The 23,452-nt window shown below is 33.8% G+C and overlaps 9 protein-coding genes and 3 non-coding genes across 12 annotated transcripts; 6 read left to right on the plus strand and 6 right to left on the minus strand.

The window, feature by feature from the left end:
• Positions 1-1,775: 1,775 nt before the first annotated feature.
• NAEGRDRAFT_2570 (uncharacterized protein) lies at positions 1,776-2,675 on the plus strand (the record flags this gene model as incomplete). Its single annotated transcript, XM_002677298.1, has 1 exon — positions 1,776-2,675. A coding segment is annotated over one exon (900 nt), but the record flags the coding sequence as incomplete, so codon positions are not given.
• Positions 2,676-3,447: 772 nt separating this feature from the next.
• NAEGRDRAFT_67465 (uncharacterized protein) lies at positions 3,448-5,772 on the minus strand (the record flags this gene model as incomplete). Its single annotated transcript, XM_002677394.1, has 1 exon — positions 3,448-5,772. The coding sequence occupies one exon, from the start codon at positions 5,770-5,772 to the stop codon at positions 3,448-3,450; it is 2,325 nt and encodes a 774-aa protein (XP_002677440.1).
• Positions 5,773-6,445: 673 nt separating this feature from the next.
• Positions 6,446-11,517, plus strand: NAEGRDRAFT_79700 (uncharacterized protein; the record flags this gene model as incomplete). Its single annotated transcript, XM_002677299.1, has 3 exons — positions 6,446-6,608; positions 6,707-7,535; positions 7,590-11,517. The coding sequence occupies 3 exons, from the start codon at positions 6,446-6,448 to the stop codon at positions 11,494-11,496; spliced, it is 4,899 nt and encodes a 1,632-aa protein (XP_002677345.1). The 3' UTR covers positions 11,497-11,517.
• Positions 11,518-12,946: 1,429 nt separating this feature from the next.
• NAEGRDRAFT_67467 (uncharacterized protein) lies at positions 12,947-13,806 on the plus strand (the record flags this gene model as incomplete). The annotated part of the gene is made up of 2 exons (XM_002677300.1): positions 12,947-13,086; positions 13,125-13,806. The coding sequence occupies 2 exons, from the start codon at positions 12,947-12,949 to the stop codon at positions 13,804-13,806; spliced, it is 822 nt and encodes a 273-aa protein (XP_002677346.1).
• A 176-nt stretch (positions 13,807-13,982) lies between these two features.
• Positions 13,983-14,559, plus strand: NAEGRDRAFT_79702 (uncharacterized protein; the record flags this gene model as incomplete). Its single annotated transcript, XM_002677301.1, has 1 exon — positions 13,983-14,559. The coding sequence occupies one exon, from the start codon at positions 13,983-13,985 to the stop codon at positions 14,457-14,459; it is 477 nt and encodes a 158-aa protein (XP_002677347.1). The 3' UTR covers positions 14,460-14,559.
• A 78-nt stretch (positions 14,560-14,637) lies between these two features.
• On the minus strand, positions 14,638-15,996 carry NAEGRDRAFT_67469 (uncharacterized protein; the record flags this gene model as incomplete). Its single annotated transcript, XM_002677395.1, has 1 exon — positions 14,638-15,996. One exon carries the CDS (start codon positions 15,994-15,996, stop codon positions 14,638-14,640), a length of 1,359 nt encoding a protein of 452 aa, XP_002677441.1.
• A 141-nt stretch (positions 15,997-16,137) lies between these two features.
• On the minus strand, positions 16,138-16,218 carry NAEGRDRAFT_t311. The gene has a single exon. It is a non-coding gene; the product is annotated as a tRNA-Ser (tRNA).
• Positions 16,219-17,488: 1,270 nt separating this feature from the next.
• Positions 17,489-19,553, plus strand: NAEGRDRAFT_79703 (uncharacterized protein; the record flags this gene model as incomplete). Its single annotated transcript, XM_002677302.1, has 2 exons — positions 17,489-18,998; positions 19,081-19,553. 2 exons carry the CDS (start codon positions 17,489-17,491, stop codon positions 19,551-19,553), a joined length of 1,983 nt encoding a protein of 660 aa, XP_002677348.1.
• A 257-nt stretch (positions 19,554-19,810) lies between these two features.
• NAEGRDRAFT_t310 lies at positions 19,811-19,881 on the minus strand. Its single transcript has one exon. It is a non-coding gene; the product is annotated as a tRNA-Gly (tRNA).
• A 262-nt stretch (positions 19,882-20,143) lies between these two features.
• On the plus strand, positions 20,144-21,109 carry NAEGRDRAFT_67471 (uncharacterized protein; the record flags this gene model as incomplete). The annotated part of the gene is made up of 1 exon (XM_002677303.1): positions 20,144-21,109. One exon carries the CDS (start codon positions 20,144-20,146, stop codon positions 21,107-21,109), a length of 966 nt encoding a protein of 321 aa, XP_002677349.1.
• Positions 21,110-21,293: 184 nt separating this feature from the next.
• On the minus strand, positions 21,294-22,871 carry NAEGRDRAFT_49009 (uncharacterized protein; the record flags this gene model as incomplete). The annotated part of the gene is made up of 1 exon (XM_002677396.1): positions 21,294-22,871. The coding sequence occupies one exon, from the start codon at positions 22,869-22,871 to the stop codon at positions 21,294-21,296; it is 1,578 nt and encodes a 525-aa protein (XP_002677442.1).
• Positions 22,872-23,013: 142 nt separating this feature from the next.
• On the minus strand, positions 23,014-23,094 carry NAEGRDRAFT_t309. Its single transcript has one exon. It is a non-coding gene; the product is annotated as a tRNA-Ser (tRNA).
• Between the last annotated feature and the right edge of the window lie 358 nt (positions 23,095-23,452).

Consider the following 23,452-nt stretch of genomic DNA (forward strand, 5'->3'; position numbering starts at 1 on the left):
CCATTCCAGGACTTTATTTATATTGGACACTCAATTGGTGCTCAAATACTGGCCTATTTCCCACCAGAATACTTGAAAAAACTGAGAGGAACTCTCCTAGTAGCGACACAAAGTGGTGCCCTTAAACATTGGCCATTAATTCGTCAGAGGGCAGAGTTGTACTTTTATTGGTATGTTTTTCTGCCGAGCATGACCATGCTGTATCCAAGGGAGGTTCCATTATTTGGTGTGGATAATCGAATAATTTCAGATTGGTATGGAGCTGGTCGATGCCACAACAAGTATTTATTCGAATATTTTAATATTGGAGATGCAAAGGTTAATTCGAAACATGTATCTTGGATTTTACAAGACAAACCAGTGGTTGTATATAATGTAGATAATGATAAGTTTGCACCATATGATGCAACCATGTGGCTGACCAGAACATTTACTGAACCAAGTTTTGTTTCTGATTTGAAAATGGAATATTTCAATGACAAGTCAAAAGCTCTGCAAATAATGGATTTGAAATTTGATGGAAATGATAGAAAATTGGGAACATTTGGAGGAAAACAAAAGATATTTTACTGTATTCGTGGCCAAGTTGCTAAAAATATTGGACATTTTAACTTTTTTAGGGAAAAGGAGGGAAAGAATGAATGTTGGCCTCACTTGCTATCCCATTGTTTAGATTTATTAAATAATTGTGAAAATGATGATACATTAAATCCACCAACCACAAGACATAGTAAACTTTGAAGTGACGAGTTGGGCTTATGGTGAAGAAGAAGAAGAAGAAGAAGGAACTGGTTGAGTAGGCAAAACTGGAAATACACCAGAATATTATTAGTATTGGAAAGTATGAAGGTATTGTGTAAAGTTCGCACAAGTAAGGTAAAAACATTAAAAAAAAATATAACCTCAACCAAATCTGTTGAAATGTTAAAGCAACAAGAGGAAGAAGCTCCAACCAATAATAAAAGAAAGACTGAAGAGCAGGTTTCTTTTGATGACTGGAAAAGAAATTTAGCAAAAGGCGTACCGAATGTATTTTATACCAACATACCAGGAGATATTGAAAAGTATCACGCAATGGAAAAGAAAGAAAATTTTATTATATTCTGTGATGAAGATGGTGATGATGATTCTGACTATGAATATTTTTAAATTATTGTAACTTGGTTGTGTTGATCTTAACGAATATCTGTTGTTTGATTGGCCGTATAATGAGGAGTAAGGGTAGGTCATTTGGATTTGTAAAATCTTATTAATAAAACAATTTTGTTGTGGATATTCAATCGTCTTATTTACACACAACTTTAAACACTGTTTAGAGTTTTTCAACTTTTTGAAACATCTTTCACAAACCAAATATTGACACGTTCTGAGAAAACACGTGTTGAACATGAACATTCTCTGACCAAAGAAATGCATTTTCCCAATTTGGATGTTTCCAACAGTTTTTCATCAGAAATTAAAAAATGAAAAGATCTCCACTCGTACCATTAGTAGAACTTTGCATATTTGCTGTTCTGTTTATTTTCTTGGCACAATTTGCAGTGGCAGAAATTACCTTTCAAGTTTCGTCTGTTTCTGCAAATGATGTGAAAATTCCAGAGAAACCATTTAGTTTTGAACAGATTCTTCCATTCTCTCCTAATTATTTGTATGCTGATGAGGATGATGATCTAATATTGAAAGGAGAAGGCTCCAATTCACAAATTAAATACGAAACTAAACCTATCCAATCAAGTTTCGAATCCTCATTCAATAATAATCGATCCATCATTCAACTAGGATCAAATTCATTTGTAATGAGTGGTGTAACATCCTATTCGAATCATCACAATTTAATAATCAAGCCAGATGATGTATGGCTTGCAATTTCTACTCAATTTTCGAATTACGTAAATGGAAAGTCAGAAGAATTACGAGAGAAATTTGTAGATTTCAAAGGTAAAAAACAATTAACTGTTTATGGAGGTGGAACATTGTATTCTGCTGATTATGTCACTCTTTCGAATAAGATGACTGAACAAATTGAGATGAATATCAAAGATCCAAGTATCCGAAATTGGATTATTCCAAATTTTTCAACAACCACCAAAACTGATAGAATGGTTGGTTCGATAGTATTGATGGCATCGATGAAAAATTATTTTGATTATCAGATTAGTTTATCTTGTAATTTACCTAATGTTACCTTATTAGGAAATGTTGAAGATTGGATTGAAATTAGAGAAAGAGCCGAAAGATTATTAGAATTTGATACCAAGGAAGGATATATGAGAAAATGGGTAAAAATACTTTTACCAATTTTGGATAAATTTGTTGACTCTGCAAAAGGAAATCCTGATATTGAATGGTGGAATAGAATAGCTCATTGGGAAGGTGGAGGATCTGGACCATCGTATATAAGTGGTTGGATTACTGCTTTCTGTGTATTTTCAGAAAAGGGTCATTGGAAAGGAGACGAAACTTCAGTTAAACTGTTCAACAAGTCAAAGGAAATCACAAGTGAATGGCTAATTATTGACAGCGATGAAATACCAAGAGGTTATGTCAATGTACCAATTCAAATAGACGATAATGGGATATTGTATAATACTGAAATGTTTGCTGGACATATGGTTTCTGATATTTTGAAAGATGGAAAGACGATTCAACCAAGAGTTGATTGGGCTCTCTTCCTTATTCTATAATATTAAATTCCATAATTTTCAGAATAATCTGTGTAGAATAGTTTACTTTCGTTTATTTACTCTATTACTAATTAAACAACAGTTTTCATAACATAATATTCATAATCACCATGAGCTTCAACAAAAGGCAAAATTTGGTTATGTAAATAATTGAGGAGAATGTCATGAACTTGAGTCATTTCTCAACAAATTGTCAACACCATCCTTACAGAATGAATTCCAACACTTTTCGAATGGATTTGTCAATAACTTTTCAGATAATTTGAATGCTGTACTTTCAGTACTTCTCTTCTTGGCAGTTTCCCATCCATTTCTTGTTTTGGACATGCCTTCGTCCCACAATTCTCTGTGTGGTTTCCATGAGAGAACAGTTTGTCTACCTTGTTCAAGGAAGTGACACTAGTTTCGGAGCTTGTTTATGAAACGGTAAGTCTTCTCATCACACCATTGAAGCCTCTGTTTTCACCCAGCATCACCTGGTCTTGGAGCCAAGTGATCCATGGATGCATGAGAAGCTGCTACTCCTTTGATATCAACAGATTAACAATGTGACATTTTGTATGTTTTGTTTGTTTGTTTGTGTGTGTTTTTTTGATTTTGTTTTAATATTAGATGCCTTAATCTCTCAGCATTTAAGGAGAATATTGTTGCGAGACTTTTCTAATTATTAAGGTAAGTCGAACAATTATCAGGGCAGTAAATGAGTTCCGTGTATTTATAAACAAATCAACAAAAATTTTACCAATAATTTATAATAAATAGTTTATTTTAACATGTTTTCAGATTCCTCAGTAAGATACTTGCCAATAATGGATTGAACAATAGTATTCTCGAGTGGGGTTGCTGAAAAACATCTCTCTGCACAACTGGCCATCACTTCTTGAACCAATGATGGAAGATAGGTCTTATCTTCAATCAGAGTGGCAAGTTTTTGTTGCATAAAAGCAATTTCAACTTGCAATTGTTGGAAACCATTCTTACCAAAAGTGAGACCTCTAACACATTCTTCCATGGTCTTTAAAACAATCTTGAGAACTTCAGTAACAATTTCATTACCACTGAAACTGGAATCACCTGCTCGTTGGAAATATCTTGGTGTCTTGATGGAGAAACTTGAAAGTTTCTTGTTGAAAATTCTCATTACATCCTTCACAGCATCAGAATTTTGACTATATTTGAGTGAAGAAGATGAATCCAAACCACCATATGAAAGACTTGACTCACCACCACTTCTTCCACTTCTGCCACTTCTACCAGAGTCACTCTTTTCTGTTTCAGTGTCATGAATTTGACTAGGTGGGAATAATTCAATCAAGTGAGACCTTATATTGAAAAGATCTGTAACTGTAACTCTGATAAAGCTTCTCACGTCACGAGGAACATCGGTATCGAGCCAATTATGTGATTCCATGCTAGTTCTGATTAATTTGGAAACCGATCTGGCTTGAATTTCAATATAATATACAATTAAGTGGGAAGTACATTCCTTGATACGAATTTCCATATTTTCAATATTGAAGAAGGTATCTTCATCTTCAAGTTCTGTCATACGACTTCTTGAGGATGTCTTTCTCACTGATTCGGATGATGAAAACTTTTCACGAAGCATGTGCTTGAAATCTCTCAATGGAAGTTTTGTACAAAGTTTGGTCAATAAGAGAGCTCCGACACATGTCACCTTACGGAATTTGTATTCTTCTGGTGTTAAAATAGAAACCTTGCTATGAGGAGTACCATAATCCTTACAGAATAACAAGAGAGAATCAATAAACTCGACACACATGGATCTAATCCAATTCTTGTAAAAGCTTTCTCTTGATGCCATAATGGATCCTAGTGGAGTTTGAGTATCCTCTTCATTGATAAAAACTCTATAATTATCCAATCCTGATTCCAAATCATTTTTCAAATTTTGAATAGCTCCATCAACTATGGAATATAATTGATTAGCTTTGGTATTATCAGGTGTTTCGGCTAGCTTTTGAATATTGGTCTCAGTGTTAATCTTGACCAATTCCATTTGATTCATTAAGAATGTTCTCACAGTGTCACCAACTAAATTGTAAACCTTTTCTTGAAGCTTGTTGTTTGGAATTTCTACAATATGTGAAACGGATTCATTACAGAATAATCTGAGAGCTAACTTCAAGTCCTCGTTGGAACTCTTTGAATTGTGAAGTAAACTTCTAATGTGTTCAAAATATCCAATGAATAATTGTTTGGTCCATTCACTGAAATCTTTGGTAAGTTGTTCGTTGGTGATTTGTTTTCTAATTTTTGGATCATTGGTAAGGAAGGTCATTTGGTAGGTATAATAACATGATTGTACTCTTTTCAAAAATGATGCATTCAGTGATTTCACTCTTTCACTGGTGTTTGCTGATTCTGTTTGTTTAATTACCCTTTCCATATCTGCCTTTAAAAATTCTGATCTGACCTTCAGATAGGAATCTCTCACTTGTTCAACTGGAACCTCCAAATCTATCAAAATGCCGACATAATCTTGAACCTTTGGATCATCATCATCGGCAATATTTAACAAATCCTTTTCAATATTGGTCTTCATCTTGTTGATAACATCAGTAGATTCCTTTTCAATGTTTTTAAATCCAGATAAATTAGCATTCTTTTTAAATATTCTACTAGCAATATTGTAATACTTGACAGCAATATTATACTTTTTCATTTCTATACAGTCATTCAATCTTGTTGGTAATTCCAACAAGAATTGCATTTTCTTTAAAGTTCTGTTGACACTGGAAAGTCTCTCAATCTTGTCTCTCTTGTTTTGAAGATTGGAGTTAATAGTTTCCGAACAAGTAGTAATTTTATCCATATTTTGTAAAAGTGATTTCATTTCATCTTCCATTCCTTCCACGTGATGTTTCATCTTCTTGATAGTATCTGTTGCTGTGATAAACTTGTTGTAATTTTGATAGACAAGCATTTGAAGTGATGTATCCAAATTCTTAGTTTCTTTTCTCAGTGCCGATTCTTGTTGCAATAAATCCTCCACTGATTTGTTCATCAGAGTCTTTTTTAAAAAGTCATCTGCATTAAAGTGACTTCCATCTATTATTAATTTCATGATGATAATGATGATGATGAAGTATTGTTATTATAATAATATATTATAATTCATATTATTGTTGTGAAAAAGTACATTATATAAATTTCATATTAATCCAAATCAACAATAAAATTATAATTTAACACGAATTCACAAAATCAAAACCTACCAATATCTGTCGTATCAAAAACTTGACTATTATTTACAACAGGTCTTGAAGGTGTTCCTTCATCTCCTTGGTCTTCCTCATCAGCCATGGCACCATAAAATTGTGCCAACAACAATCGTGATCTCTCTCTTTCCTTGTCCTCGGTCAAGTCAGCCAATGGAGTAGAGGTAACAACCTCCTCCTCATTATTGTTGTTTTTCATCACAGATCGGGAGGGTGTTCTTGTTGGTGTACTCATTTTTTTACTGTGTATGATAGGAAAGATTTTTGTCCATCAAATTCTGATGAATATCAACACGGAAGGCAATGACATTCTTTAGGTAAACAATTCTATCTTGATATTTATTGTTATCCCTTCGATACTAAATAGCTGATGCTGATGATCCATACGACCTAAAATCAAGCATGCACATTTGGATAATACAAAAAAATTGTTTTTTATTTTTTTTTAAATTTTTCAGTCATCAACAGATCATCACCATCAATAAGGAACGGCTACCTTTATTAAATAATATTAAAAAAATGAATGTCTTCAATGCCATGTTCCAGACGAGAAAGGCTCCATCGTCGGCCACTGGAACCACTCAAGCCATGCATGTATTTTACATGTTGTCAATGGAAAAGATTTTGAAGAATTTAGTGAAGAAACAAACCGATTTGAAGAATGCTTGCCAAGAAGTTATGGGTATGTTTTGTTAGGGAGACTTTTTAGTTAATCAATAATCATTATTGTCATTAATTAAATTAACCTTCATTCACAAATAACAATGGAATAATATATAGATGTTATTAAAAAGTTGGAAAAGAACGAAGCCGACGTTCTTAGGGATATTTCTGAAAATCCAAATAGATACTTTAAACCTTTGGAATTAGCTTGTGCAACCAAAAAACCAACAATAGTAGAACCGGCATTGGATTGTCTTCATAAATTGATGGCTTATGGATATATTGATAGTAAAATACCATATGAAGGGAAAACTGATCTTTTAATTGATGTTGTTGTTGCTACAATTTCTAATTGTTTTGATCCAACACAAGACGACAATGTTCAATTACAGATCATCAAGGCCCTTCTTACAGCAGTTACATCATGTGATATCCATGGAAGGAGCTTGAGATTAACCGTAAAGACTTGTTTCAATATTCATCTAGTTTCAAAGAATGAAATTAATAGAAAGACAGCACAAGCAACTCTCAACCAAATGTTGAATATTATTTTCCAAAGAATGGAATCAAAACCACCAAAAGCTAAACAACAAGAAGCTAATCAAGAAAATGTTCAAGATGAGAGTGCTCTTGCACAACTTCAGGAGGAAAAACCAACAGAGGATTATATTAATGAATTTGTTGATGGAATAATAGATGACGTTGCCCAACAAATTTTGGAACAACAACAATATGATCTTGAGAATGAGGAGGATGACGAACCTATGGATGTTATTGAAAGTGAAAATAATGGAGAGTCATCGGATAAAACAAATACACGTAAGAGATCGGTTTCAGATGCTGATCACGAACCAAACGCTCCAATTTTTGACAACCAATACCAAAAAGATGCTTTCTTTATATTTAGAGCATTATGTAGATTAGCCATGAAGCAACTCCCTAAGAAGTATGTTTTTGTTATTACAATTTATTAATTTAAATTAACAATTTAAAAACCTAGTCCAACCCCAGACTCCTTGGAACTTAAAAGTCGTTTACTTTCTCTTGAATTAATTCACAACGTTTTGGAAAACAGTGGACCAGTGTTTAGAACATCTGAGACTTTCATTTCGGATATCAAGCAATTTTTGTGTTTATCACTTTTGAGAAATTGTACAAGTCCAGTTCCACCAATCTTTTCTCTTTCATTGTCCATTTTTAAATCCCTTGTTAAATATTTCAAAGTTAATCTGAAAGGAGAAATTCGTTTGTTCCTGACAAACTTTTTGCGTATCTTACACAGTGAAAATAGTACATATCACCACAAGATGTTGGTAATTCAGGTTTTGAGTTTTATTGCTCAAGATTCACAAACATTATTGGATATTTTCGTTAACTATGATTGTGCTTTGGACTCTTTGAATATTTACGAACAAATTGCTAGTGAATTGTCAAACGTTGTACAAAACTTACAAGCTGAAGGAGAATGGATGACACCTACACAAGAACTTAAATTAAAGACAGCATCTTTGAATGCTTTGGTGTCTGTTTTGGAATCACTTGTAAAGTGGATGAATGAAAAGCAAGGTGAATCATCAGAGGAACTTAATAATCAATCCGAAGAAATGACTGAAGGTGAATACTTTGAAAAGCAAAGAAACATGAAGATTGGTCTGAAAGAAGGTATCAAACTTTTCAATAGAAACCCAAAGAAAGGTATCAAGTACCTTGTTGAAATTGGAAAACTTCCAGATCCTGAAAAAGTCGACAAGACTGAATATGCTACCTCTGTTGCTAAGCTTTTATATAATACTGAAGATTTTTCAAAGAAGTTGATGGGTGAATTTATGGGTGAACAAGTTAATAGTGATATTCTCCATGCCTTTACTGAATTACAATCATTTGCTGGTCTTCCATTCGATAAGGCATTCAGAAATTATTTGAATACATTCAGACTTCCAGGTGAAGGCCAACAAATTGACAGAGTTGTCCAAAAGTTTGCTGAAAAGTACTTTAAGGATAACGGAAAGTCACATGTTTTTGCCAATGCTGATGCTTGTTACGTTTTTGCTTACTCTGTAATTATGTTGAATACCGAATTGCACAACCCTGCTTTCAACTTCCGTGAAAGAATGTCTCTTGAAGCTTTCATTGCTAACAATAAGGGTATCAATGATGGTGGTGATATTGACCACAAGTACCAAGAGTCTATCTATGGAAGTATTAAGAATAATGAAATTAAATTGAAGGGAGATGAAATGGAACAAATTGTGCAACAATCCCAAGATAAAACTCAACTTACAGCTCAACAAAATCCAAGAAAGAAGCGTATGTTGTTCACTTTGGAAAGCGAAAAGCTCGAAAAGGAAACAAGAAACTTGTTGAAATCAAGTCAATCACAGAGTGATTCTGATGATCAATTCTTCAGTGCTAATCACATTACTCACGTAAGAAGTATGATGGAAACAACCTGGGAATTTTTCAAGGAAGGTCTCAAGGCTACTTTGGAAAAGGACAAGTTTGCTGATACTAAGGTCCATGACAATTGTCTCAGAGGTTTGGAATATGCTATTCACATTACTAGCCGTTTTGATATGCCAACTGAAAGATTGGCTTTTGTTCAAACATTGTGTCACTTTACCAAATTGACCATTTCTGAAAAGGAATATGAAGCTCAAAATGATCCAAATCATATCCACCAAAATCCAGATACTCTCAAGAACAGATATATTATGCAAGATAGACACATCAAGGCTATCAAGATACTTCTCAAGATTGCCGAATTAGAAGGTAATTATCTTAAGGACAGTTGGGCCAATATTTTGGAATGTCTTTCTCAATTAGAAAGATTGCAATCTGATGTCCCACAAAATCGTAACAAATCCAAGAGTGCTGCTAGATTAACTATTGAATTGACCCCAGAACAAATCAATTCTAATACCATCTTGAATAATAATATTGACCATCTTGTTATTGATAAGATCTTTGTCAAGTCTGGTGAATTGAGTGATGATGCTATTGAAAGCTTTGTTAAGGGCTTGTGTGGCGTTTCTAATGATGAAATTAATCCAAAAGCTAATAGAATGACATGTACTGGTAACATTAATATTAATCCAGTACCAAGAACTTTCAGTTTGCAAAAGCTTATTGAAGTTGCTCACTATAATATTAACAGAATCAAAATTGTTTGGTCCAAGTTGTGGGTTCACATGGGTAAACATTTCATCACTGTTGGTACACATGATGATTTGACTATTGCAATGAATGCTATTGACTCTTTGAGACAACTTTCAATGAAATTCTTGGAACAAGACGAATTGGCTAACTATCACTTCCAACGTGACTTCCTCAAGCCATTCTTCCAAATTATTCAACAAAGCAACAAGACTGAAATTAGATTACTCACTGTTGAATGTGTTGGTCAAATGATTTTGGGTAGATATAACAATATCAAGTCTGGTTGGAAGACAATTCTCCAAATCTTTGCTCAAGCAGCTTTGTGTGGATCACCAGTCACTGACGAGGGTTTTAGATATGTCACTGCAATGATGAAGGATGGTGGTGATGTTGATTATTTCCATCAAATTCAACAAAACGAATCCTTTGTTGATTGTATCTTGTGTTTGACTGCTTTTGCTCGTAACTTGGCTAATACCAATATTTCCAAAAGTTCTATTGCACTTTTAAAGCTCTGTGCTCTTCATATTGTTAATAATAGAGTTGATGCTATCAAGAATGTTGACATTTACACTGATGAAGAAGTTCACTTCAAGTTGTGGTTCCCTATCTTGACTGGTCTCTCGCGATTGGTTAGTGACGATAGAAGAGAAGAAGTTAGAGCTAATGCTTTGAAGACTCTCTTTGAAGAAGTTCTCATTAACAGAAAGATTGGTGACAGATTCTCTCCAAAGCTTTGGAATTTCGTTTTCACTGGAGTTCTTTTCCCAATATTTGACGAAATCAAGCAAGCCAATATCACTGATGAAAGCTGGATCAATACTACTTGTAGAAAATCCTTGAGCTTGATGGTCACATTATTTGCTCAATACTTTACATCCATTCCACAATTATTCGACAATATTCTCACCTTGATTAGTTCTCATTGTTTCTTTAGAGTTGAAGAGGATCAAGTCAATCAAAATACTGACTCTCCTTTGGTTGTTGAAAAGAAGATTAAGAATGAAAAGCTTGCTGAAATTGGTAACGAGTCATTCAAGATTTTTGTTCAATTATGTGGTAAATTATTCAATGACCAACAATGGGATGCTGTTTGCAGAAGTTTGGAAAGTATTCTCACCATCAACCTTAAACTTAAGTCACCAATCGATAGCAGAATCCGTTTGAAGATTATTGAAACAACTAACGATATTCTCACTACTCAATTCGATAACATGAAACTTGTTCACATTGAAAGTATGCTTGATTCATTGTTGAATTGTCATAACACCTCATTGGAATTCAACTCCAAGCAAAAGGGTAATGCTGAAAATGATTACGAGATTGAAATTGAAATGTTCTCCTGTACTGTTTATGTTAATATCTGTTCCAAGTTGTGCTCATCACCAAAAACAACCGAAGAACTCTCTAAACGTCAAGAAGTTGGAGAAAATAGAATTATTGAGATTACCGAAAGAACTTTCATCAGATATTTACAACATATTGGTATTTTACAATATTCTGGTAGTAATGCTGATTTAGATATTCAACAAGATACTGTCTTGTGTGGTAATAGATTAATGTCATCATTGGTTCCAACAGTTGTTTCTCTCCTCGAAGTTTACCTTTCATTCCCTGAAGAACAATTCCTCAAATACTTACCTAAATTCTACCCTCTTTTCACTAAATTATTGCTGACGCAACACAGAGAAATCAGATTAGTTCTCCTTGACTTGTTCACTAGATTTGGTAAACAAGTTCTTTTGAAATAAATTAATATTATTTATATTGTATTCGTGAAGCTTGCTTATTTAGAAGAGCTCTCGTTCAATGTTGGAGAAGCTAGCTTTTGAGAAGGTGATTCGAGGAACCTGATTGAAATATCTGTAATTTGTCAATCTCTTGAAGAAATCAAATCGAGACGAGTTGGAATAATCCAAAGTAACATCAATTTCCAAATCTCTGTAAACATTCATGACTTCATTCTCAATTAAATTGGTCAGATTTTTCCTACATTCCTCATGGATAGAATAACTTTCCTCCATTCTCCTTCTCAAATAATAAAACAAGATTACAACACTAATAATTAAAAACCCAACTGTAAATCCAGAAATGACTCCAATTCCAGTAAAAACTATGTCCATGTCAAACATCTTATCCACCTTCTTTAAAACTTCATAAAAGGAAAAGAGCAGCACTCCCATCAATCCTATTGCACTCAACACTGAAATCAAAACATAAATAGATAAAAACAATAGTGGAATATGAACCTTCCTCAAGTGGCTCTGTACCGTATGTGAGGCTTCTCTCAAAGTTTGTAAAAAGTGTTGCTCGTACTCTGCCATCAAAACACCATCAACACATTTGAATTCCAAATTCTTACTATCCATCTTGTAAACCACAAAATTAACAACCTCCCTCTTCATTCTAGTTGACAACAGTAACAATTCAGTAATACCTCCTCCACTCATCGATGAATAGGACGATGATCCTCTATTGAACATCTCGTGATTATAAAAGGCCTTCAATATCGACTTTCTCTTATCCAATTTACCAACAGAACCTTCCTGATCATGATTACTATAATATAGTGCATTCATACTCTTCCTATTAATATCATTCATATTATTATTATACTTCGGGTGATGGTGATGATTTAATTCTTCAATTCCTTGCTCTTCCATCATCTTATTTTTCCTTAATATAAAAATTCTCCTTTTGTTCGCTTAACGGCCAAGATTTGCGCCTAATTTTTTTTTCAATAAATTCATGAAACAGTAATCTTTGCAGTAGTAATACTGTTCTAATTTTGAAGACGTTACTTTAAAGGAAATGGTTAAAAGCTAGTTAATTGTAATGGATGCGGACCTATATTTTCAGTAAGGTCTGCTTAAAAGAAAAGGACACTTGTAATAATTTGTGACATTTGACTCTCATAAATTCATCAACAGTTCAAATTGCTCTCATCTGCCTCCTTGTGGTTGACTTGCTTTGTTTGCCACTCGTTCACCTTTTTAATTCTAATATTCTCATATGAACCTTTCATCTCACGACTTGACTGTCATCATCGAGTCTAGACAACTTTAAAAAAAAATAACTAATTAAGAATGCAATTCTGGATTCAAGACACAAAGCCATCTTGGCTGCCAGAAGGTTTTCAAGTGGTAAGTTTCAAGTAGTCAACTGAAGTATGAAATCCTCTTTTTCACATAGCCAAATGAAATGTTAAATAAAGTGCAAGAATTGACCAAGGAAGCAGAGAATGTATATTATCAAGTTGACACTGAACGTAATGGATTTTTGAGAAGAAAGGAATTCAAGAAGGCAATGAAGAAGTTGGGTATCAACAAGTATGAAGCAAAGTAAGTTGTCTTGTTACAATTGACTGATAAATTTGAAGACACATGTTAATATTTGTTGATCAAGAACGTCTCAAAGTGGTTAGCATTAAGAATTATGTCAACTCCTACTTGTTCATCCAAAGTGGTGGATTGAATCACATCAATACTGATTATCAAGGTCCAATCACATCTGTAGTTGACCAAAGAACTCACATGAACAATACTGAGCCAGAAAGAATACCATTCGACATGTCTCAACTCTCCAAACAGCTATCAAACATCTCATTCCTTACTCAAAATGTCTTCCAATCCATTCCACGTCCAAAAAACATTGTTGGCTACTATCAAACAATGCAAGCAGCCAATGGCATGTACTTGTGCTCTGAAAATGGAAGACTGATTGCCAATCGTCCAGTTATTGGACCGTGGGAGAAATTCTTCCTACATCACGATTCAAGTTGGGGAGTTGATGGCAGAGCACTCAAAACTGTTTGGAATAAGTATATATGCTGTGAAATTGATAATACAGCTGTGGATAATAGAACTGCAGTTGGTCCTTGGGAGATTTTCAAACAAAGTATTCCAGATGATGGTGGACAGAGTATGGAAAGGAATGTTTACAAGTCGTGGACTGGGCGGTATCTCACATCTGATACTACTGGAAATGTTTCATTTGGTGCAACTTCAATTGGAACAAATGAGATTTGGATATGTAAGGTTGTTAGTGCAGTGTATATTTAAGATGTTTTGTAAATTAATAGTATTTAAAAATTGTATGGTCGATAGTTAAATACTTATAATTTGTAAAGAAGTGTTGAAAATATGTGGAACAAAGGAAATTGAATCAATCATCTCTCTAATAAACTTAATTTCCAACTTGTTTCCAATAATCTTTAGGAGTTACTTTCGAATAAAAAATGTCATCAACATACCAAAACGCTGCCTACGATGAAGTTGCTCATCAACCACAACCATCACAACCACCACAATATGGTCAATATCCAGTAATTCTCGACGATCATGGTCAACCAATCCACCATCCATCCGCTCAAAATTATCCACAATTATATGTAGACGAAACCATGCCACCAAATCCACCTCTCAAAACTGTTCTCCGAGAAGTTTTTTCACCTTTTCCTAAACGTTTCGTCGCTTCTTCTCTTGCTGGTTTAGTTTTAACTTTGACTAATGTTTTACTTTTCGTATATTTACTTTTCTGGATTATTAATTCATCAGTTAATGCTTTCGAATACAAGACTGGATATGGTGTTTTCGTCTTGTTATTCACAGGATTAATGTCTGGATTAACATTGGTTTTAGGAAGTTCTTTCATGAGAATGTTGGTTGAATGTTTCTTGTCTGTTTATGCTTTGAGAGAAAAGAAATCACTTTAAATTAATATTCGAATCCGATTCATCATCATCATCACCAGTATATTAATGTATTATTATTATTGATCAAAAAAGCTAAAATCAATAAATGTAAAATTATTGTTTTGTGATCACACAATTTTACAAAGTTGAACTATTTTACAATATAAGATTAATATTCTAAAAGGAATGGTGAAATATTTTACAACTTGCTTGATCTGGCAGGGAAGGGATTGTTTGGAGAAAGGAGTGGATTGCTGGTTGAGTCAACTTTTGGAGATTCCAATAATTCCAAACAGAGTTTCAAGAGGTGTGGCCAACATTCGTCCTTTCCTTCCTGTTCTCTGAAGAAATTAAAGTGTCCAATCTTTTTGGCCACCTTTCCATGGATATAGTACATTCTCTTTTGATTTCCTCCAAATGATTTGATATCTGGTTCGTCATTTTGGAAAGTAATTCGTTTCTTGGTGATGTTTGTTGATTTTCCATTCAAATGTTGGAGTTTCAGATTTGAGATAAATGTTGGATCAGAGATGGATCTTAATAGCCACAAACTAGCTTGAAATGGAGCATAGAAATCATTCTCAATCACATAGGCAATCATTGCCTTATTTTGTAGAGCCCAAGAGGGATGTTTAGGATTGATTTTTGCTTCCTCAATTCCAAAATATTCGAAAATATAATTTGTGTTACATCTTCCGGCTGAGTACCAATCGGTGACCAATTGATTGGCTACATTAATAGGTGGAGTTTCCATTCGATAGAGTGTAGTCATGGTTGGTAGCATGATGTACCAATAAACATAGAGCAAGAGTCGTGGAATGATCCATGGCCAATGCTGAGCCACACCACTCTGTGAAGCAATCATGATAGTTCCCTTAAATTTACACAAATATTCATTTGGACAATAGGCCAATACCTGCCCACCAATTGAATGAGCAATATATACAAATTCATTAATTGGTTTCACTCCATTAACACACTCTCCTCTCAATTTAACATCCAAATTATTGCTTTCACATTTCAATAATTTATCCAATGATGAATTTTCCAAATAATCCATCACAGCAGGTAAATCAAATCTTCCCCAATTTACAATCGTTACAAATTTCTTTTGAATTTCCAAGAATATTTCCCTCTCACTCTTTCCTTCATCAAACTTGACACCATCAATTGAATCTTTTGTAATTCTCGATTTGAAACATCCTCTAAAATCAAAACTCATTACAATACATTTAGTATTCAAACATAAAAACCTGGCAAATTCTCTATAAAATCGAGATGGTACTCCCATCGCTGATCCTATCACAATAGCACACTCTCTCAAATTATCATCTAGTATTATAACTTCTCTCAATGATGATGATGCAGATTTTGTATTTTCCTTTTCGTTATTAGCATTGATTGAAGTATTTTCCGATGATGAAATTTTCCTAAGGATCGGAAAAAAAATTGTTCCTGAGAGTTTGTATGAATCTCTGGTAATGATTTGGTGATGGCATTCGAGACAATCCACAGTGGTAGTTGGGAGTGAGGTGGAATCTGTGTCGTGTTGTGACATTTTTTTTAAATTTGTTATATTTAAATATTTATTAAATACTTTACAAAAGAAGTTTTTGATTAAAGATTTGTTGATTCAGTTTACTGTATCAGGTCTAAAAAGTCAGAGAACCCAAATGTAAAATAAAGTGTGTAAAAAATTCGCGGTCTACAGGATTCGAACCTGTGCGGGTCGCCCCAATTGATTTCTAGTCAATCACCTTAACCACTCGGTCAAGACCGCTTGTTGTTCAATACATTTATTATACCCAATTATTTCTTTATTACAATACAGCTTAATTAACCTTAACTCAATCAAGATCAGTCAAAACAATTCAAGTTCGACAATAGACCTCGCATAAGCGCCACCACGACTGCATGAAACTCATGTTCTTGACCACTACCTTTCAATAGTAGTCATTCGCATACCATATATACTTAAATTTTGATCTAAAACCATTGATGACTTCATGCATTTTATTCCTTTAGTTAATTACGGAATGTGACCCGATCGAATTGGCAATTAGAACAACCAAATGCTTAACTAGAATCAATGCATCAACACCTTTCTCATTGAGTGTGTTGTACTTTCAACACCAATTGCATCATCATTCATGTGTTGGTTTTCTAGGTGGAAATCAGTTCACAATCAACAAGATTAAATTTACTCAGTGTTCCTGCAAAGTAATAATATCTTTTGTGAGATATTATTCCTCTCAACACAATAAACCAAACTAATTCATTTCACTCCAAACAAAGTATCTCAATACCAACACAATATTCTGAAACTGCACTTTATTTTACGCTCCTTCACAATTGGTAAACAAACACAAAGAATAGAAAAAGGGTATTTGTCAAATTTCAACTCTATACAGTTAATAAATTACACATGTGGGAAAAAATTTAGTTAAAATATCCACCGAATGTTTCGGACTTACATGTTGAATCCAAAAACACAATCTTATCGATCTGTCAATGATTGTTTACAAAATGTTATAACTTGTTTGGATTGAAATTCATATAACGCAACTTTGAATGTTAAACTTTATCTCAATGTGTTGAGGAGTGTGGAATAAACCTGTCGAATGTTATGAGAGGAGTGGCGGCTCTACATACCAAACTAAATGTTATTGACCAATTTTTAGTCGATTCTTTTTTAAAACAAATAAAACCACATCAGCTAGCATAGAATAGTTTCGTCTAGAGAATAGTCCAAATTCATAGCTAGAGTACTCTGAAGAGTAATACCAAATTGGATGGATAAACCTCATCGTCATCATCATCAGTTTCCAGTATCAGTACAACATTAATAGTAGGAATTAGAATATTTACTGTCAGCATCCAACTGTTTCAATGAAGATTAATCTTTGCAAAAATTACAAAATTTAATATCCATCTACATATTTCAATAATCGCACTGTAAAACAAGACATCTTTTGCTATCATAGATGGATGGAGGTAACCATTCTCGTAACAATAATGAGAGTATTATTCGAAACTCTCATTCGAATAACATGCTTGATGTTCAGTCCTCTTTACAAGATTCAAAAACAATACATGAATTATCATCAGCAACAACACCACAACAACAATTATTTGGAAAAGGTTCCTCTTCTTCTACCAGTTTAGTCTTACCATTGACTGGACTAAACCTTTCCAATAACAATACTACTAGTAATTCTATTAATATTAATAATAATAATACCAATGGTCTGTCTTCTAATAGTAGCAGACAATATGTATCAGATACAACAAGTGTACAAACTAATAATCGATCAGATTCGTCCAATAGGAATCGAATAGGATTAGTGGATTACACAATGTCAGATTCTAAAGATGACGATACTCATCTATTGATGCTACAACATTCCACTAATAATAATACTAATCCTCAACAAGTTTCGTCTATCCTTTCGAATACAACATCAACAGCTTATCAGCAACAAGTCTTTCACTCTACTGCACCAACACAACTGCATGGCAACAACACAGGACACAACAAGATTTTATCATCGAATAACGATTCTTCCATAATATTACCCAACGTTTCGTCCCAACTTTCGAATAGCAACATGTTTGTTTCTTGCATAAACAAATCAGCAAATTCTGTCCATTTTAATAACAACCAGTCAATGTCTAACATGCAATCTGATACAATGGAGGCATCAGAAGGAATTTTCATGCCAAACTCGCAAAACTCTAGGAATAGTACAACAACAGGATTGGTTTCGAATAACTCCACGATGATGCATGTAGCATTCTCAACTCAAAAAAACATGCAAAATGGTCAACCAACATGCTCCTCATCATCGTCATTGGAAAATCAACATCAACCACAACATGCATTACAACAAACGAATGTTGGTATAAACTCGACTAATCCAAACTATCAATTCCTAATTAATCAAATGCAACAAACACCATCATCATCATCATCATCCATGAGAATGCTTCCAAATGCAACATTGAACATGCAATTGAATGCGAACATTTCATCATCTCTACAAATGGTAAACAATCAGACGACGACGACAACAAACTTTTCAAATTCTTCTTCCAACATTCAAAACATTCCAACGACATTTAATTCAATGATTGTGGAATATCAGACAATGCCACTTTCTGTCAGTAATCAAACAAATCAATTGACATCCATTGGAATGCATGATGAAACCATGTTGAAATTGGATTTGGAAGATTTTGTGAATACGTTACATAGTGAGGAATATAGAGTCTATATGGATATGAATAATCTCGTTTCGAATAGTTACCATTCGAATAGTATTGTAGTGAATCATCCTTCACAACAACATCCTTTAACGTCATCTTCTAATTTACCTCAACAACAAATATCATCACTACATGTAAATCCACCTCCTAATTTTGTCCCTTCTTCCAATTTATTGAATAATCCCAACCTTTCGAATATTGCAAACAACAATTTGCATATTATCTCTTCTCAACAACAGCAATTGCAACCAATCAACATTAACAACATGCAAAGAGTTGTTTCTCTAAATCTAGGTTCCTCCTCTTTAAATCCTACTTCCCATTTCCCATTCGAATAATAATCAACCTAATATTATTCATCAACCAATTACACCAGCAACCATTGTAAAAATCATCCCAATATCTTCAACAATGAGTAGTAGTAATCAACCAACTCTCACACCACAACTTGTTTCCAATATTTCCACCACAACTCAAAAGATTATTCCACCACCACCACCAACAAGTGTAAATATTGGAAACAATGCAAATGTTGATACACCCAGAGAATATGTCATTCACGAAAATGAATATGACAGAAAAAAGACTCCAAAATCCAAAAAGAGGCAATCAATTGACTATTGCAATCAAAAGAAGATGGAATTTAAGATGGAAATTTCAACAAAGCATCCTCAACCGAATCCTGTGCAAGTAGTTGTTACCTCGTCATCTTCAGTAAGCACACCACAAAGTAATACAACACCAACAACAAATTCTTCAAGTATAATGATGGGTCAATATGTCAACAACAACAATAATTCATTTTACAATGAACCACAAATGGATGAGAATCCTGAAGAAAATAAATGATTTTAAAAGGTGGTGTGTGAAATTCATTATTTGGACCATTGAATTATTGAACCAATTTGTAAAGTGGAGAAATAATGGAAAGTCAATTGCATTTATGTCAGTAAATAGAGGCAATGGTGCAACATTGCAAATCTGACTAATGATCCTTCCGGATGAAAATTTAAAGTATCTTCCAAATAATAATTCAACAATTGTAATCAAGTAAAAAACACTGGACGAATTTGTGAATTTATATTAAGCCAATAGATAAAATGAAGTGCATTAGCCGGGAGTCGAACCCGGGTCACCAGCTTGGAAGGCTGGTATGATACCGTTACACTACTAATGCTTCTTGCTAACAATTTTCAAAATATGGATTTTAAAAACTGCACTTCTTACGAATTTGGAATGTTTGTTGAGCATTCTAATTTCTGTCAAAAGTTCGGTTGTAGGCTTACTCTTTGTGATTATGTTTGTTTCATTGTATACGAAATAACTTGGATACTACAAATAGGCTAAATATGACACAACCTTATCCTACCATTTGTGGAACAGAAATCATCGATTTAACGAACAGATTGGCCTAGCAAATGTCATCTCCATTCAAAAAAATGAAACAATTAACATTTAAACTATTGATCTGTGCACTCTTTATTCTCTATTGTAGTTGCTCCATGGCTATGGCTGGTCGTGGTAGTGGAGGAAGCTCAGGTAGAAGTTCTGGAAGTAGTGGTGGTTCTAGAAGTGCTGCCTCAAGAACTACCAGATCAGCTAGTTCTGCTCCAGGGAGAAAGTCAACTACCAAGTCAAGATCTGGAACTGCAGCTAAAAAGTCCACCAAGCCATCTAAAAAAACAAGAACAACAAAACTGGTCAAAGGAGATGCACTCACTACAGGAAAATCAACAGTGGTTGTGAAGAAGGGTGACACTGTGAGTGAAATTGCATATAAACTTGCCAAGGAGCGTAATATTCCTTTCAAGGAAATGTATAAGGCAGTATATGAAGCCAACAGTAAATTACTTGGAGATAGAACTCAATTGTTTAACAAGTATGGTGCCAAGATGAGATTGCATGGTAAATTGGGTGATTTCAAGTTTAGAGATGCTATCAAACCAGGTGATGTTTTGAATTTACCAACTTTGGGATTGAAACCAGAAAATCCAAATGGTGACAAACCTGGCAAGGGAGATCAACCAAATAATGGTGATAAGCCTAGCAATGATAAGCCAAGCAACAACGTTGATCAGCCAAGTAATGCTGATAAACCAGACAATGGAAACAAACCAGATATTGCTCAGCCTGACAATGGCAAGCCAGAAATCATTCCTGAAAAACCAAACAATGGTAACACTCCAGATAGTGGAAATATTCCACCTCACAGAGGTATTCCACCAATCATTGATGTTACTCCAAAGATACCAATCTCATATCCAAAGAATCCAACTCCAATCAAACCACTTCCTATCAATAACAATGGTAAGAAACTGGTTCTCAGACATGCTAGACTCAGAGGAAGAGGGGTTTTCATTAAGGTCAATGTTAACATTAATGGTCAACCAAATAAACTAGATTAGTTTTATTGAAATCTAACACTTATATGTCGTATTGTAAATATTTTGAAGTAGGAGCAGAGTTGAAAACATAATATTGTTCCTGCTGCCATACTTGAGCTGAAATTCAATAGAGTTAGATGTTGTTGACTAAGCACCGATTCTAGGAAGAATATCAGCATTACTGTATCTGTGACAATTTGAAAGGTCAATAAAATCTTCTGAACTTGGAAGGAGGAGCAATCATCCCTCCTCCACCGAAGAAATGTGAATGTTGGAGGAATGTGACAGGAATATTCCCATCTTCTCTAATTCTTTTGAATTGTATCGTTTGTTCAGTGTTATGTAGCCCTCTAACAGAAACGGTTTGATTTGTAACACTTTGAATATATTGAGCTTTCTTTTCTTCCAATTTTTTCTTATATGCATCCTTTTCATTTGTTGGCAGCTCTTTCCACATTTTGCTAACCATTGACACAATCTCTTTTCTGGATTTATCTGGATTTTCTATAAGCATTTTTGGCTTGACAATATTGGTATAATAACTGTAAGCTGTTTTTTCTGGTTGCTCTATATTTCTGATTTTCTGCCCTTGACTAATTTCGAACATTCGATTCATTATTATGAACATGTCTTCTAGCATTAATGAAATGTCTTGAGTAATTTCTTTTTCATTGAAACAAGTATTAATATAATGAGTTGTTGAGTCAGTACTGACTGTGGCAGTTGTCAAACCATTTAACAGAGTTTCATTAGGAGTGGCATTATTATAAAATAATACATTTCCATCATCTTTGAAAATGATGACATTTTCGTAGATTTCTCCAAATATATAATTCTGTGAATCTCTAAACATGTTGTATAATTTTGCCTTTCTCAAATTACAACTAACTTCATTATGTTGATAATAGGGAATATAATTTAAACATCTATGAATATTTGAAATAAGTGTTTCCTTACAACCACTGGTTTGAATTGCCCTTAAACCTGATTCACATAATTCTGATTCCAATTGTTGTAAATCACCTCCAGGGAAGTATTCCTTGTAAGAATTCATTAAATCTTCCATTTTAGTCTTGACTTTAAAATTATATCCTTCATAGACAACTAATGCACCACGTAAAATACTCAATAATTGGAAAAAGTTATCAGTAAAGTTTAGATTAGGATATATCGACAAGTAAGCTCTCCTAATGGCTCTCATGGCAATTTGATTCAAAGTTGCTTGATCCTTAGCATTACTTTTCAAATGCTTCATGAAACTTGTACAAGGACTGTCCTCTCCCGTCATTATATAATATTCATCATCAGAAATATCATCATCATCATCTCGGATTCTAAATACAACATGGTTATCAGAAAATGTCTTCAAATGAGCTTCTTCATCTTCTTCATCTGAATCGAAATCATCATAATCATTCGTGAATGTATTCAAGCCTTCATCCATAGCAAAATCCATGTATGGATTAAAGTTGTATCTATTCCTTTTCTTCCTCTTCTCGGGCCGAGTTACTGCAGCTACAATACCTGCATCAGGTGCAAAAGGTAATACAGTATCACTACCACCACACAAACAATTTACATAATACAATTTACAAAAACGTTCGGAGAAGAGTAATTCCTTCCACAACTTGTTGACCATCCACAATGGAGCAAATTTATAATTCTTTTTTTCTCCTTTACATTCTACAGTATTAAAAAAGACATATTTTGGATGTATAAAGGAAAGTACATTGAGTATGAGTGGTTCTTGTTCAAACCATTCATAGGAGAGTGAAGAAGACATTTTTTTTCAATATTTATTTTTAATAAGAAAAATTTCAATTCATTTGCTTATATTCTTAAATCAATTTGCTTAATCGATTGTAAATAAGCATATTCGATGCACTTTTCCTCATGTTTGCTTTTGATAAAATTAAAATTTCAGACGCAGACTGCAGGATTCGAACCTACGAAGGTTTCCCCAACAGATTTCAAGTCTGTCGCCTTAACCACTCGGCCAAGAATGATAAAGAATAAGTAGAATTTATGAAAGAAAACCAATAGTGTGCATTTTGTAAAGTGTTCAGCCTTACTGTTCAGCACTATCTTTTCCAAAAAAAAATGTCCAACGATCAATTTTTTGATGAGGATGAAATTTTGCAAAGTCTCTTTACCAAATATCATGAAATAACATCATCATATGGAAATGGAACACTCTATCTCGGAAATCAGAGTAGTGTTGGTGCCTTTCCCGATAAATGGAATTATTCCGAGAAGGATTACCAACAAGTATTGTTAGAATTACAATCACTGAATATAAAATCAATTGTTTGTTGTGCTGATGGCTTGGCAATATTTCCTAATGAATTTGAATATTATCAAGTT

Source organism: Naegleria gruberi (genome assembly GCF_000004985.1).
Source record: "Naegleria gruberi genomic scaffold NAEGRscaffold_23, whole genome shotgun sequence".
NCBI classification, from domain to species: Eukaryota; Heterolobosea; class Eutetramitea; order Acrasida; family Naegleriidae; genus Naegleria; species Naegleria gruberi.